This window comes from Oncorhynchus tshawytscha, linkage group LG13 (assembly GCF_018296145.1).
Source record: "Oncorhynchus tshawytscha isolate Ot180627B linkage group LG13, Otsh_v2.0, whole genome shotgun sequence".
NCBI classification, from domain to species: Eukaryota; Metazoa; Chordata; class Actinopteri; order Salmoniformes; family Salmonidae; genus Oncorhynchus; species Oncorhynchus tshawytscha.
Window position 1 is genome coordinate 80,621,706 of NC_056441.1, and position 16,123 is coordinate 80,637,828.

Here is a 16,123-nt window from a genome sequence, read left to right on the forward strand (position 1 = left end):
CTCTGGTATCCCAGTATCCAGTATCCCCTCTGGTATCTCCCCCTCTGGTAGTATATACCCCCTCTGGTATCCCCTCGGTATCTACAGTATACCCCTCTGGTATCTACAGTATACCCTCTGGTATCTACAGTATACCCCTCTGGTATCTACAGTATCTACAGTATCCCCTCTGGTATCTACAGTATCCCCCTCTGGTATCTACAGTATCTACCCCTCTGGTATCTACAGTATCCCCCTCTGGTATCTACAGTATCCCCTCTGGTATCTACAGTATCCCCCTGGTATCTACAGTATACCCCTCTGGTATCTACAGTATCCCCCTCTGGTATCTACAGTATCTGGTATCCCTCTGGTATCTACAGTATACCCCTCTGGTATCTACAGTATCTACCCCTCTGGTATCTACAGTATCCCCCTCTGGTATCTACAGTATCCCCCTCTGGTATCTACAGTATCCCCTCTGGTATCTACAGTATACCCCTCCCCTCTGGTATCTACAGTATACCCCCTCTGGTATCTACAGTATCCCCCCCTCTGGTATCTACAGTATCCCCTCTGGTATCTACAGTATCCCCCTCTGGTATCCCCTCTGGTATCTACAGTATCCCCCTCTGGTATCTACAGTATCCCCTGGTATCACAGTATCTACAGTATATCCCCTCTGGTATCTACAGTATCCCCCTCTGGTATCTACAGTATCCCCCTCTGGTATCTACAGTATCCCCTCCCCTCTGGTATCTACAGTATCCCCTCTGGTATCTACAGTATACCCCTCTGGTATCTACAGTATACAGTATCCCCTCTGGTATCTACAGTATACCCCTCCGGTATCTACAGTATACCCCCTGGTATCTACAGGTATCTACAGTATCCCCTCTGGTATCTACAGTATACCCCTCTGGTATCTACAGTATACCCCTCCGGTATCTACAGTATCCCCCCTCCGGTATCTACAGTATCCCCCCGGTATCTACATCTACAGTATCCCCTCTGGTATCCAGTATACCCCTCTGGTATCTACAGTATCCCCCTCTGGTATCTACAGTATACCCCTCCGGTATCTACAGTATACCCCTCCGGTATCTACAGTATACCCCTCTACAGTATCCACCCCTCCGGTATCTACAGTATACCCCTCCGGTATCTACAGTATACCCCTCCGGTATCTACAGTATACCCCTCCGGTATCTACAGTATACCCCTCCGGTATCTACAGTATACCCCTCCGGTATCTACAGTATACCCCTCCGGTATCTACAGTATACCCCTCCGGTATCCACAGTATACCCCTCTGGTATCTACAGTATACCCCTCCGGTATCTACAGTATCCCCCTCTGGTATCTACAGTATACCCCTCTGGTATCTACAGTATACCCCTCTGGTATCTACAGTATACCCCTCTGGTATCTACAGTATACCCCTCTGGTATCTACAGTATACCCCTCTGGTATCTACAGTATACCCCTCTGGTATCTACAGTATACCCCTCTGGTATCTACAGTATACCCCTCTGGTATCTACAGTATACCCCTCCGGTATCTACAGTATACCCCTCCGGTATCTACAGTATACCCCTCCGGTATCTACAGTATATCCCTCCGGTATCTTTAATCCTTCAGTATCCATCCCCTCCACTACCCCACCATCTCTTCCATTCAGTGTGTGTGTGTGTTTCTGTGTAGTGAATGCCTCAGTGTTACAGCTCTTAGCTGGGTCAGTCAATAGTCTCTTAACCCAGTTACCAGAAGCAATGCCAACTGCACATATCTCTCTGTCTATGAATGTCTCTCTCTGTCGCTTTCTCTCTCGGTTTCTGTCTGTCTCTGTGTCTGTCTCTGTGTCTGTTTCTGTGTCTGTCTGTCTGTCTGTGAATCACATTCATCACTTGACTTTGAGTGATTCCATTTTCCTCCTAAAGTGATTTAGTTTACCAGCTGTTCACTCCCTGTGTGTGTGTGTCATGTGTGTGCAGCAGAGATTTAAAGAAACTCAAAATACAGGAAGTTTTCTTTCTGATTGTTGGACCAGGATGCAACAGCATAGGGAGAAACACACACTCTCACTCTCTTTATGCGTTGGACTAAATGAATCCTTTGTTCTCCTGCTGCCCCCTCTTATCTCCCTCGCTTTCTCTCTCTCTCTTTCTCTGCTCCATTTTCTTATCTGGACAGTGTTTCTCTCCGTGATTCTCCCTGGGCCTAAGCCCACCTCTGGCATGTATTAGTGTGTGTCGGAGCTCATGCTGCTTTGTTTATCTAACCGTGGCAGGACTCCACCCCTCCCTCTGACATCATCATGGTCTTTCTACAGGAATGTGTTCTAATTCCTCCTCTCCAGAGTTGTTCTCCTCTCCGCCCCTTTTCTCTGTCTCATTGTTTGGATCAGATCAGTGGAGCTGGGGAAAGTTTCTGTCTGTCCCTCTTTCTCTCTTTCCTGCTGTGGTGTAGTTGACGTGTAGCTTTGTGAGGAGTGCTCTTGGAGGGTTGTCACTTGGAACTATTCAGTTTGGCACACACACACACATGCACTCACTCACACACATGCACACACACCAGTGACAGTCAAGAGGACTATAATGTCAGCTCATGGGTGAGTGTACTACTGAAGTAGCTGTTTGCCAGTATAACTCTGTGCTCTGTGTGTCTGTATGTTTGTGGAAAAGGCCTGTTTTGTATCTTTTAGATAAGTGTTGGTTTGTGCGTCATGTGTATAAAATGTGAGCGGGACTGTGTGTTTGAGGGTTGTATTTATTTTGGTGTGTTTCTCAGAGTTGTATTTGTGTGAGTGTTGAACTGTGTAAATACAGTATGTGAGTTGGATGATTGAAATGGACTTTGCCTCACAGCCTTACCCTTCCTCTATGCTCAGCTGGATGGAGACATGTTGGAATGCTGTGTCCGAGTGTGTATGAATCCGAGTGTGTGTCCGAATTTGTGTGTTGTCCAAGTAGATGTCTGAATGGCGCTGAAGCCAGACTTTGGTCTGTGTCCAGTATATCATAATCCCAGCTGCCTGTATGTGTCTGTGATTGATAGTGTGTGGGTATTACAGTAATTGTTTGTTTGTATGTATGTATGTATGTATGTATGTATGTATGTATGTATGTATGTATGTATGTATGTATGTATGTATGTATGTATGTATGTATGTATGTATGTATGTATGTATGTATGTATGTGGGAGAGACAGAGGGTGGGGGGGGTAGAGATACACTGGTATATGTGTGGGAGAGACAGAGGGGGTGTGTGTGTTTGGGGTAGAGATACACTGGTATGTGTGACTCCATGTGTTCTTTGTGTGGTCAGATTCTCCACAGTCTCACCTTTCTGAATGGACAACCTTGTAAGTGTCCGCTCCCTCTCCCACTCTTCTGAACTCTGCTTCCATCTTATAGCACATCACGGCTAAACTACAGGTACCTGCCAAAATAAAGGAAACACTTGAGTAAATGAGAGATACAAAGTACAGTGGGGAGAAAAAGTATTTGATACACTGACAATTTTGCAGGTTTTCCTACTTACAAAGCATGTAGAGGTCTGTAATTTTTATCATAGGTACACTTCAACTGTGAGAGACGGAATCTAAAACAAAAATCCAGAAAATCACATTGTATGATTTTTAAGTAATTAATTTGCATTTTATTGCATGACATAAGTATTTGATCACCTACCAACCACTAAGAATTACTATGACTATGATATGAGGTTGTCACACCTAGCTATCTTAAAATGATTGCACTACTTGTAAGTCATTCTGGATAAGTCTGCTAAATGACTGAAATGTATACTGAACAAAAATATAAACGCAACATGCAACAATTAAAATAATTTTACGGTCCGTCAATTTAAATAAATTCATTAGGCCCAAATTTATGGATTTACATGACTAGACAGGAGCGCAGCCATGGGTGGGCCTGGGAGGGCATAGGGCCACCCACTGGGGAGCCAGGCCCAGCCAATCAGAATGAGTGTTTCCCCACAAAAAGGGCTTTATTGCAGACATAAATTCTCCTATTTAACTAGCTTTCCGAATGGCTAGTCTCAGACGATCCCGCAGGTGAAGAAGCCAGATGTGGAGGTTCTGGGCTGACGTGGTTACACGTGGTCTGTGGTTGTGAGGCCAGTTGGATGTACTGCCAAGTTCTCTAAAACAACGTTGGAGGCAGTTTATGGTGGAGAAATGAACATTCAATTATCTAGCAACAGCATGCCAATTGCACATTCCCTCACACCGTTGTGACATCTGTGGCGTTGTGTGACAAAACGGCACATTTTAGAGTGGCTTTTATTGACCCCAGCACACGGTGCACCTGTGTAATGATCATGCCATTTAATCAGCTTCTTGATATGCCACACCTGTCAGGTGGATGGATTATCTTGCTCACTAACAGGGAAGTAAACAAATTCCTGCACAGAATTGGAGCGAAGTAAGCTTTTTGTGCATATGGAACCTTTCTGGGATCTTTTATTTCAGCTCATGAAACATGGGACCAACACTTCACATGTTGCATTTATATTTTTGTTCAGTGTATACGGTAAGTGCTGGGTGGGTGCAGACGTGGTATGGCTGACTGCACTAAACCATTTATGGGGTTGTTTGTTTAGACTTTGGATGTGTGTCAATATGGCTACCAGGAAGAGATGAGTTTCTAGAACTTGGCTTTACTCTCTTTCTTTCTTTCTCTCTATCCTTATCCCTCTTCTCACCTCTTTCTCTCTATCCTTATCCCTCTATTCTCACCTCTTTCTCTCTATCTTACCTCTATTCTCTATTATCCCTCTCTATCATTATCCCTCTATTCTCACCTCTTTCTCTCTATCATATTTATCCCTCTATTCTCACCTCTTTCTCTCTATCCTCTATCCCTCTATTCTCACCTCTTTTCTCTCTATCCTTATCCCTCTTCTCACCTCTTTCTCTCTATCCTTATCCCTCTATTCTCACCTCTTTCTCTCTATCCTTATCCCTATATTCTCACCTCTTTCTCTCTATCCTTATCCCTCTATTCTCACCTCTTTCTCTCTATCCTTATCCCTCTATTCTCACCTCTTTCTCTCTATCCTTATCCCTCTATTCTCACCTCTCTCTCTATCCTTATCCCTCTATTCTCACCTCTTTCTCTCTATCCTTATCCCTCTATTCACACCTCTTTCTCTCTATCCTTATCCCTCTATTCACACCTCTTTCTCTCTATCCTTATCCCTCTATTCTCACCTTTGTGGGGTCTGTTTGTGTTTGTGAACAGAGCCCCAGGACCAGCTTGCTTAGAGGACTCTTCTCCAGGTTAATCTCTCTGTAGGTGATGGCTTTGCTATGGAAGGTTTGGGAATCGTTTCCTTTTAGATGGTTGTAGAATTTAAAAGGCTCTTTTCTGGATTTTGATAATTTGAGGGTATCAGCCTAATTCTGCTCTGCATGCATTATTGGTGTTTTACATTGTATACTGAGCATATTTTTGCAGAATTCTGCATGTAGTCTCAATTTGGTGTTTGTCCCATTTTGTGAAGTCTTGGTTGGTGAGCGAACCCCAGACCTCACAACCATAAAGGACAATGGGTTCTATAACTGATTACAGTATTTTTTTTAGCCAGATCCTAATTGGTATGTAAAATGTTTGATCTCTCGATCTCTGTGTTTACAAACACACCCCACAGAGCCCCAGGACAGCAGCACAATTAGACCCAATCAAATCATTAGAAAACAAAAAGATAATTATTTCCAATGTGTCAAGAAATTAACAAAAAAACTGAGCAAACTAGAATACTATTTGGCCCTAAACAGAGAGTACATAGTGCCAGAATACCTGATCACTGTGACTGGCCCTAAACAGAGAGTACATAGTGCCAGAATACCTGACCACTGTGACTGGCCCTAAACAGAGAGTACACAGCGGCGGAATACCTGACCACTGTGACTGGCCCTAAACAGAGAGTACACAGTGGCAGAATACCTGACCACGGTGACTGACCCTAAACAGAGAGTACACAGTGACAGAATACCTGACCACTGTGACTGGCCCTAAACAGAGAGTACACAGCGGCAGAATACCTGACCACTGTGACTGGCCCTAAACAGAGAGTACACAGCGGCAGAATACCTGACCACGGTGACTGACCCTAAACAGAGTGTACACAGTGACAGAATACCTGACCACGGTGACTGATCCAAACTTAAGGAAAGTTTTGACTATGTACAGACTCAGTGAGCATGGCCTTGCTATTGAGAAAGGCCGCCGTAGGCAGACATGTCTCTCTTGAGAAGACAGGCTATGTGCTCACTGCCCACAAAATGAGGTGGAAACTGAGCTGCACTTCCTATCTTCCTGCCAAATGTATGACCATATTAGAGACACATATTTCACTTAGATTACACAGATCCACAAAGAATTTGAAAACAAACCCAATTTTGATAAACTCTCATATCTACTGGGTGAAATTCCACAGTGTGCCATCACAGCAGCAAGATTTGTGACCTGTTGCCATAAGAAAAGGGCAACCAGTGAAGAACAAACACCATTGTAAATACAACCCATATTTATGTTTATTTATTTTCCCTTTTGTACTTTAACTATTTACACATCGTTACATACTGTATATATACACATAATATGACATTTGAAATGTCTTTATTCTTTTGGAACTTCTGTGAGTGTAATGTTGGTATGTTATTTTTTGTTTATCCACTTTTGTTTTATCAAGTTCACTAGCTTTGGCAATATGTTTCCCATGCCAATAAAGCCCTTAAAATGAAATTGAATTGAGATAGGCAGACCTGGCTCTTGAGAAGACAGCCTATGTGCTCACTGCCCACAAAATGAAGTGGAAACTGAGCTGCACTTCATAAATTCCTACCAAATGTATGACCATATTAGAGACACATATTTCCCTCAGATTACACAGATCCACAAAGACTTTGAAAACAAATCAAACAATGACCAACTCGTATGTGTTAGGCAAATTAATGCAGTCTGCAATCATAGCAGGAAGATTTGTGGCCCATTGCCATAAGAAAAGGGCAACCAGTGAAGCACAAACAACCTAAATACAACAGATATTTCAGTTGATTTATTTTCCCTTTCATACTTCAACTATTGGCACATTGTTACTACACTGTACATAGCCAATAATATAACATGTGAAATGTCTATTCTTTTAAAACCTTTGTAATGTTTACTAATGTTTATTTCCCTTTTATTTATTGTCTATTCCATTTACTTTGGCAATGTAAACATATGTTTCCCAAGGCAATAAAGCCCTTTGGACTGAAAGAGAGAGAGACGGAGAAAGACAGAAAGCGCGGGAGAGAGAGAGGGGTCTCTCTGTCTGCTCGGTCTCTCTGTCTGCTCGGTCTCTCTGTCTGCTCGGTCTCTCTGTCTGCTCGGTCTCTCTGTCTGCTCGGTCCCTCTGTCTGCTCGGTCTCTCTGTCTGCTCGGTCTCTCTGTCTGCTCGGTCTCTCTGTCTGCTCGGTCCCTCTGTCTGCTCGGTCTCTCTGTCTGCTCGGTCCCTCTGTCTGCTCGGTCTCTCTGTCTGCTCGGTCTCTCTGTCTGCTCGGTCTCTCTGTCTGCTCGGTCTCTCTGTCTGCTCGGTCTCTCTGTCTGCTCGGTCCCTCTGTCTGCTCGGTCCCTCTGTCTGCTCGGTCTCTCTGTCTGCTCGGTCTCTCTGTCTGCTCGGTCCCTCTGTCTGCTCGGTCCCTCTGTCTGCTCGGTCCCTCTGTCTGCTCGGTCCCTCTGTCTGCTCGGTCCCTCTGTCTGCTCGGTCCCTCTGTCTGCTCGGTCCCTCTGTCTGCTCGGTCCCTCTGTCTGCTCGGTCTCTCTGGTGAGGTAATGCTGGAACATATGGATCACTTCCTGTCTCGTGTGTGTGATCCTCTGCTTTCCATGCGGGTAAAACCTTTGTTAGTTGGAGGGGGGAGGATCGAGGGAAGTGGTATCTGTAATCCCTCTCTGATTACAAGACTTGCATGTTTTTGTTAATCTTTTCTGTAGAAAGGAGGACTGTAGCTAACTGAGTTATGTTTTCAGAGACACACCCAAGGTATAGAGTGCAGTCCACATGGTCCTCTGAAAAACGTTTGTCTCTCTCTGCCTCTCCAGGGGTTGTCTAAAAGTCTTGGATTCCTCTGTGTGTTTGTGTGTGTGTGTGTGTGTGTGTGTGTGTGCAGATGTGTGAGGGCTGGAAGTCTTGAAGCACTTATTTCTCAGAGGCCTTTTTCTTATTGTCTTGCTCAGCCTTCCTGTGAACCGATTGGATGCTATAGCCCACACCTGAGTGTGTGAGTGAATCCCTGACTCTGGTTTCCCTCATGTGACTGATGGGAGGGATATGAAGAAGAAACAGGCAAGGGAGAGTCGAGGAAGGGAGAGGAGAATGGTTGGTTCAGAGAGATTGCAGCTGTGTGGGTTGTTGGTTCAGAGAGAGTGCAGCTGTGTGTGTGGGTTGTTGGTTCAGAGAGAGTGCAGCTGTGTGGGTTGTTGGTTCAGGGAGAGTGCAGCTGTGTGTGTGTGTGTGGGTTGTTGGTTCAGAGAGTGCAGCTGTGTGTGTGTGGGTTGTTGGTTCAGAGAGAGTGCAGTAGCATGTGGGTTGTTGGTTCAGAGAGAGTGCAGCTGTGTGTGGGTTGTTGGTTCAGAGAGAGTGCAGCTGTGTGTGTGGGTTGTTGGTTCAGAGAGAGTGCAGCTGTGTGTGTGTGGGTTGTTGGTTCAGATAGAGTGCAGTAGCATGTGGGTTGTTGGTTCAGAGAGAGTGCAGCTGTGTGTGTGGGTTGTTGGTTCAGAGAGAGTGCAGCTGTGTGTGTGGGTTGTTGGTTCAGAGAGAGTGCAGCTGTGTGTGTGGGTTGTTGGTTCAGAGGGAGTGCAGCTGTGTGTGTGTGTGGGGGGGGTTGTTGGTTCAAAGAGAGTGCAGCTGTGTGTGTGTGTGTTGGTTCAGAGAGATTGCAGCTGTGCGGGTTGTTGGTTCAGAGAGAGTGCAGCTGTGTGTGTGGGTTGTTGGTTCAGAGAGAGTGCAGTAGCATGTGTGGGTTGTTGGTTCAGAGAGAGTGCAGCTGTGTGTGTGGGTTGTTGGTTCAGAGAGAGTGCAGCTGTGTGGGTTGTTGGTTCAGAGAGATTGCAGCTGTGCGGGTTGTTGGTTCAGAGAGAGTGCAGTAGCATGTGTGGGTTGTTGGTTCAGAGAGAGTGCAGCTGTGTGTGTGGGTTGTTGGTTCAGACAGAGAGAATGCAGTAGCATGTGTGGGTTGTTGGTTCAGAGAGAGTGCAGCTGTGTGTGTGGGTTGTTGGTTCAGAGTGCAGCTGTGTGGGTTGTTAGTTCAGGGAGAGTGCAGCTGTGTGTGTGGGGGTTGTTGGTTCAGAGAGAGTGCAGCTGTGTGTGTGTGGGTTGTTGGTTCAGAGAGAGTGCAGTAGCAGGTGTGGGTTGTTGGTTCAGAGAGAGTGCAGCAGCAGGTGTGGGTTGTTGGTTCAGAGAGTGCAGCTGTGTGTGTGTGGGTTGTTGGTTCAGAGAGAGTGCAGCTGTGTGTGTGGGTTGTTGGTTCAGAGAGAGTGCAGCTGTGTGTGGGTTGTTGGTTCAGAGGGAGTGCAGCTGTGTGTGTGTGGGGGGTTGTTGGTTCAAAGAGAGTGCAGTAGCATGTGTGGGTTGTTGGTTCAGAGAGAGTGCAGCTGTGTGTGTGGGTTGTTGGTTCAGAGAGAGTGCAGTAGCATGTGTGGGTTGTTGGTTCAGAGAGAGTGCAGCTGTGTGTGTGGGTTGTTGGTTCAGAGAGTGCAGTAGCATGTGTGGGTTGTTGGTTCAGAGAGAGTGCAGCTGTGTGTGTGGGTTGTTTGTTCAGAGAGAATGCAGTAGCATGTGTGGGTTGTTGGTTCAGAGAGAGTGCAGCTGTGTGTGTGGGTTGTTGGTTCAGAGAGAGTGCAGCTGTGTGGGTTGTTGGTTCAGAGAGTGCAGCTGTGTGGGTTGTTGGTTCAGAGAGAGTGCAGCTGTGTGGGTTGTTAGTTCAGGGAGAGTGCAGCTGTGTGTGTGTGGGGGTTGTTGGTTCAGAGAGAGTGCAGCTGTGTGTGTGTGGGTTGTTGGTTCAGAGAGAGTGCAGCTGTGTGTGTGTGGGTTGTTGGTTCAGAGAGTGCAGTAGCAGGTGTGGGTTGTTGGTTCAGAGAGTGCAGCAGCAGGTGTGGGTTGTTGGTTCAGAGAGAGTGCAGCTGTGTGGTGGGGGGGGTTGTTGGTTCAGAGAGAGTGTGTGCGTGTGTGTGTGTGTGTGTGTGTGTGTGCGTGTGTGTGTGTGTGTGTGTGTGTGTGTGTGTTGTTGGTTCAGAGAGAGTGCAGCAGCATGTGTGTGTAACAAGGTGGGTGTTACTGTGTTGGGCTCAGTGTGTTCAAGCTGGAAGGCTGCGTTGAGCTCAGCTGTAAAAACACCCTCCTTTCTTTCCTCCCTCCATCTCTCCTGGTCTCTCTCAACAGAGCAGTCTCTCCCTCACTGACTGCTTTCATTTCCTAGCCTGGTTCTGAGTTATCCTGTCCCCTCATCCCATTTACTCCTACCCTGTCCCTGTACCATAGATGATTTTACCCTCCTGTCCCTGTATCCTGGATGATTTTATCTCCCTGTCCCTACAACCTAGAGGATTTTATCTCCCAGTCCCTGTCCCTACAACCTAGAGGATTTTATCTCCCAGTCCCTGTCCCTACAACCTAGAGGATTTTATCTCCCTGTCCCTGTCCCTACAACCTAGAGGATTTTATCTCCCTGTCCCTACAACCTAGAGGATTTTACCTCCCTGTCCCTGTCCCTACAACCTAGAGGATTTTACCTTCCTGTCCCTGTCCCTACAACCTAGAGGATTTTATCTCCCTGTCCCTGTCCCTACAACCTAGAGGATTTTATCTCCCTGTCCCTACAACCTAGAGGATTTTACCTCCCTGTCCCTGTCCCTACAACCTAGAGGATTTTACCTTCCTGTCCCTGTCCCTACAACCTAGAGGATTTTATCTCCCTGTCCCTACAACCTAGAGGATTTTACCTCCCTGTCCCTGTCCCTACAACCTAGAGGATTTTACCTTCCTGTCCCTGTCCCTACAACCTAGAGGATTTTATCTCCCTGTCCCTACAACCTAGAGGATTTTATCTCCCTGTCCCTACAACCTAGAGGATTTTATCTCCCTGTCCCTACAACCTAGAGGATTTTACCTCCCTGTCCCTACAACCTAGAGGATTTTACCTTCCTGTCCCTGTCCCTACAACCTAGAGGATTTTATCTCCCTGTCCCTACAACCTAGAGGATTTTATCTCCCTGTCCCTACAACCTAGAGGATTTTATCTCCCTGTCCCTACAACCTAGAGGATTTTACCTCCCTGTCCCTACAACCTAGAGGATTTTATCTCCCTGTCCCTGTCCCTACAACCTAGAGGATTTTACCTTCCTGTCCCCTGTCCCTGTCCCCTGGAGGATTTTACCTTCCTGTCCCTGTACCCTGTTCCTGTCCCCTGTTCCTGTCCCCTGTCCCTGTCCCCTGTTCCTGTACCCTGGAGGATTTTGCATCCCTGTCCCCTGTCCCCTGTCCCTGTTCCTGTTCCCTGTCCCTGGAGGATTTTACCTCCCTGTACCCTGTTCCTGTCCCTGTACCCTGTCCCTGTCCCCTGTCCCTGTTCCTGTCCCTGTCCCCTGGAGGATTTTATCTCCCTGTCCCTGTCCCTACAACCTAGAGGATTTTATCTCCCTGTCCCTGTCCCTACAACCTAGAGGATTTTATCTCCCTGTCCCTGTTCCTGTCCCCTGTCCCTGTACCCTGGAGGATTTTACCTCCCTGTCCCCTGTTCCTGTACCCTGGAGGATTTTGCATCCCTGTCCCCTGTCCCTGTCCCCTGTCCCTGTTCCTGTCCCCTGTCCCTGTCCCCTGGAGGATTTTACCTCCCTGTACCCTGTTCCTGTACCCTGTCCCTGTCCCCTGTCCCCTGTGCCCTGTCCCTGTTCCTGTCCCTGTCCCCTGGAGGATTTTACCTTCCTGTCCCTGTACCCTGTTCCTGTACCCTGTTCCTGTCCCCTGTTCCTGTTCCCTGTCCCCTGACCCTGTACCCTGGAGGATTTTACCTCCCTGTACCCTGTACCCTGTTCCTGTCCCCTGTCCCTGTTCCTGTCCCCTGTTCCTGTACCCTGGAGGAATTTACCTCCCTGTCCCTGTACCCTGTTCCTGTCCCCTGTCCCTGTACCCTGGAGGATTTTACCTCCCTGTCCCCTGTTCCTGTACCCTGGTGGATTTTGCATCCCTGTCCCCTGTCCCTGTCCCTGTCCCCTGGAGGATTTTACCTCCCTGTACCCTGTTCCTGTCCCTGTACCCTGTCCCTGTCCCCTGTCCCCTGTCCCTGTTCCTGTCCCTGTCCCCTGGAGGATTTTATCTCCCTGTCCCTGTCCCTACAACCTAGAGGATTTTATCTCCCTGTCCCTGTCCCTACAACCTAGAGGATTTTATCTCCCTGTCCCTACAACCTAGAGGATGTTATCTCCCTGTCCCTGTACCCTGTCCCTACAACCTAGAGGATTTTATCTCCCTGTCCCTACAACCTAGAGGATTTTATCTCCCTGTCCCTACAACCTAGAGGATTTTATCTCCCTGTCCCTGTCCCTACAACCTAGAGGATTTTATCTCCCTGTCCCTGTCCCTACAACCTAGAGGATTTTATCTCCCTGTCCCTGTCCCTACAACCTAGAGGATTTTACCTCCCTGTCCCTACAACCTAGAGGATGTTATCTCCCTGTCCCTGTCCCTACAACCGAGAGGATGTTATCTCCCTGTCCCTGTACCCTGTCCCTACAACCTAGAGGATTTTATCTCCCTGTCCCTGTCCCTACAACCGAGAGGATGTTATCTCCCTGTCCCTGTACCCTGTCCCTACAACCTAGAGGATTTTACCTTCCTGTCCCTGTCATGTCCCCTGGATGATTTTACCTCCCTGTCCCTGTCCCCTGGAGGATTTTACCCCCCTGTCCCTGTCCCTGTCCCCTGTTCCTGTCCCCTGTTCCTGTACCCTGTCCCTGTTCCTGTCGCCTGTCCCTGTCCCCTGGAGGATTTTACCTTCCTGTCCCCTGTCTCTGTCCCTGTACCCTGTTCCTGTCCCCTGTCCCTGTACCCTGGAGGATGTTACCTCCCTGTCCCCTGTCCCTGTACCCTGTTCCTGTCCCCTGTCCCTGTACCCTGGAGGATTTTACCTCCCTGTCCCTGTCCCCTGTCCCTGTACCCTGGAGGATTTTACCTCCCTGTCCCCTGTCCCTGTTCCTGTCCCTGTCCCCTGGAGGATTTTACCTCCCTGTCCCCTGTTCCTGTACCCTGTTCCTGTCCCTGTTCCTGTACCCTGGAGGATTTTACCCCCCTGTCCCCTTACCCTGTCCCTGTCCCTACACCCTGTCCCCTTACCCTGTCCCCTCAACCTAAAAGTCCTCAGAGATGTGTAATTGGTCTCAGTTGAGAAACACTTTAAGAGTGGATTGTTCTGAACCACAGCTCTGAGTCAAGCTGCACCACTGCTTTGCCCAACAACAACAACAGGTGGACTGTAGGTAGGAGTAAGGTTTGGAATGTAGTATTGTGTAATGTCCTAGGTTATGTGTCACGATGTTCTAAGAAGATTCCAGAATTTAAGTGACCGACTTAGGCCCACAGATTTTCAACAAAATACAATAAATATTGGCTGACTTCACATATTACTTTTTTAGTCATAACAGAAATGTATCATTATTTGAGGCATTGAGGCACTGCCTGAGACCCTGAACCATGAATTCAGAAACAAGTTTACTAACACTGCTGTGGCACAGCTACAACGACAATCTGGTCACTGCTGTTTCAACCAAAAAGCTCCTACTCACCATAACATCATTCCATGGCAGCCAAGTTAGTTCCTCCTAGATAATACTGACAAAGTGATCATTTTCTGAATTTGAAACAATTATCCCTCCTACCCTCTCTTCCCCCACTCTCACTCTCTCTCGCTCTCCAGGCCCTGTGTATAAACGTGCAGTGTAGTGATGTGCTGGAAACGTTGTGTCTGGTGTTCTGTGGAGCTGATGTGAACTGTTCTACTGGCCAGACTGACTGTCCCTCCCCCCTCTCCCTGGCACTCGCACACAACCAGAAACTACAGGCCCAGTTCCTCTCTCACAACCTCAACACAGGTACACACACACTCCTGTTGACAGATAACATGTTTATTCATATATATTCATATTCATTTGTATTCATTCACATATTTACATGTTGTTTATTCCTGTTGAATAATTACTGTGCGTGTTTTATTCCTGTTGAATAATTACTGTGCGTGTTTTATTCCTGTTGAATAATTACTGTGCGTGTTTTATTCCTGTTGAATAATTACTCTGCGTATTGTGTGTCTGCAGAGCTGCCTCGTTCGGAGGTGACTGGGGACATGGAGCCTCAACACTATTCACCACAGCACCCAGTCACTCACAATGGCTTCCTTTTTAAGACCGCCTCCATGGTCCGGCCTATTACAGAGCGCAAGGCCAGGGAGGGTGAGCCAATCACACACACCCTAGTTTCTTGCTTAGTCCTCTTGTCCTTCCCCTAGTCCCTTCCTTGAGTCCCCTAGTTCCTTCCCCTAGTCCTTTCCTCTAGTCCCGTAGTCCCTTCCCTAGTCCCTTCCTCGAGTCCCCTAGTCCTTTCCTCTAGTCCCGTAGTCCCTTCCCCTAGTCCCTTCCTCGAGTCCCATAGTCCTTTCCTCTAGTCCCGTAGTCCCTTCCCCTAGTCCTTTCCTCTAGTCCCGTAGTCCCTTCCCTAGTCCCTTCCTCGAGTCCCCTAGTTCCTTCCCTAGTCATTTCCTCCAGTCCGTAGTCCCTTCCCTAGTCCTTTCCTCTAGTCCCGTAGTCCCTTCCCCTAGTCCTTTCCTCTAGTCCCGTAGTCCCTTCCCTAGTCCTTTCCTCCAGTCCATAGTCCCTTCCCTAGTCCTTTCCTCTAGTCCCGTAGTCCCTTCCCTAGTCCCTTCCTCAAGACCCCTAGTCCTTTCCTCTAGTCCCGTAGTCCCTTCCCCTAGTCCTTTCCTCTAGTCCCGTAGTCCCTTCCCTAGTCCCTTCCTCGAGTCCCCTAGTTCCTTCCCTAGTCCTTTCCTCCAGTCCGTAGTCCCTTCCCCTAGTCCTTTCCTCCAGTCCGTAGGCCCTTCCCCTAGTCCTTTCCTCCAGTCCGTAGTCCCTTCCCCTAGTCATTTCCTCCAGTCCGTAGTCCCTTCCCCTAGTCCTTTCATCTAGTCCCGTAGTCCCTTCCCCTAGTCCTTTCCTCTAGTCCCGTAGTCCCTTCCTCCAGTCCATTGTCCCTTCCCCTAGTCCTTTCCTCTAGTCCCGTAGTCCCTTCCCCTAGTCCTGTAGTCCCTTCCCTAGTCCCGTAGTCCCTTCCCCTAGTCCTTTCCTCTAGTCCCGTAGTCCCTTCCCCGAGTACTTTCCTCCAGTCCGTAGTCCCTTCCCCTAGTCCTTTCCTCCAGTCCGTAGTCCCTTCCCCGAGTACTTTCCTCCAGTCCGTAGTCCCTTCCCCTAGTCCTTTCCTCCAGTCTGTAGTCCCTTCCCCTAGTCCTTTCCTCCAGTCCGTAGTCCCTTCCCCTAGTCCTTTCCTCCAGTCTGTAGTCCCTTCCCCTAGTCCTTTCCTCCAGTCCCTAGTCCCTTCCCCTAGTCCTTTCCTCCAGTCCGTAGTCCCTACCTCTTGTCCCTCAGTCCCTTACCCTAGTCCTGTAGTACCTTCCTCTAGTCCCTTCCCCTAGTCCCTTCCTCGAGTCCCCTAGTTCCTTCCCCTAGTCCCTTCCCCTAGTCCCTTACTCGAGTCCCCTAGTTCCTTCCCCTAGTCCTTTCCCCTAGTCCCTTCCTCGAGTCCCCTAGTCCTTTCCTCTAGTCCCGTAGTCCCTTCCCCTAGTCCCTTCCTCCAGTCCATAGTTCCTTCCCTAGTCCTTTCCTCCAGTCCGTAGTCCCTTCCCCTAGTCCTTTCCTCCAGTCCGTAGTCCCTTCCCTAGTCATTTCCTCCAGTCTGTAGTCCCTTCCCTAGTCCTTTCCTCCAGTCCGTAGTCCCTTCCCCTAGTCCTTTCCTCCAGTCTGTAGTCCCTTCCCTAGTCCTTTCCTCCAGTCCGTAGTCCCTTCCCTAGTCCTTTCCTCCAGTCTGTAGTCCC

At 48.2% G+C, this 16,123-nt stretch overlaps 1 protein-coding gene across 8 annotated transcripts in view; it reads left to right on the forward strand.

The window, feature by feature from the left end:
• LOC112247029 (arf-GAP with Rho-GAP domain, ANK repeat and PH domain-containing protein 1) overlaps nt 1-16,123 on the forward strand; it is a 131,014-nt gene that overhangs the window by 72,226 nt on the left and 42,665 nt on the right. For all 8 annotated transcript variants that reach the window (XR_006078710.1, XM_042296409.1, XM_042296408.1 and 5 more), the window contains 2 exons: nt 13,961-14,135; nt 14,358-14,492. Coding sequence is in view for 7 of the 8 variants with exons in the window: in XM_042296409.1 (XP_042152343.1) it covers nt 13,961-14,135; nt 14,358-14,492 (310 nt within the window). In the remaining variant the exon portion in view is untranslated. The remainder of the gene's footprint in view (nt 1-13,960; nt 14,136-14,357; nt 14,493-16,123) is intronic.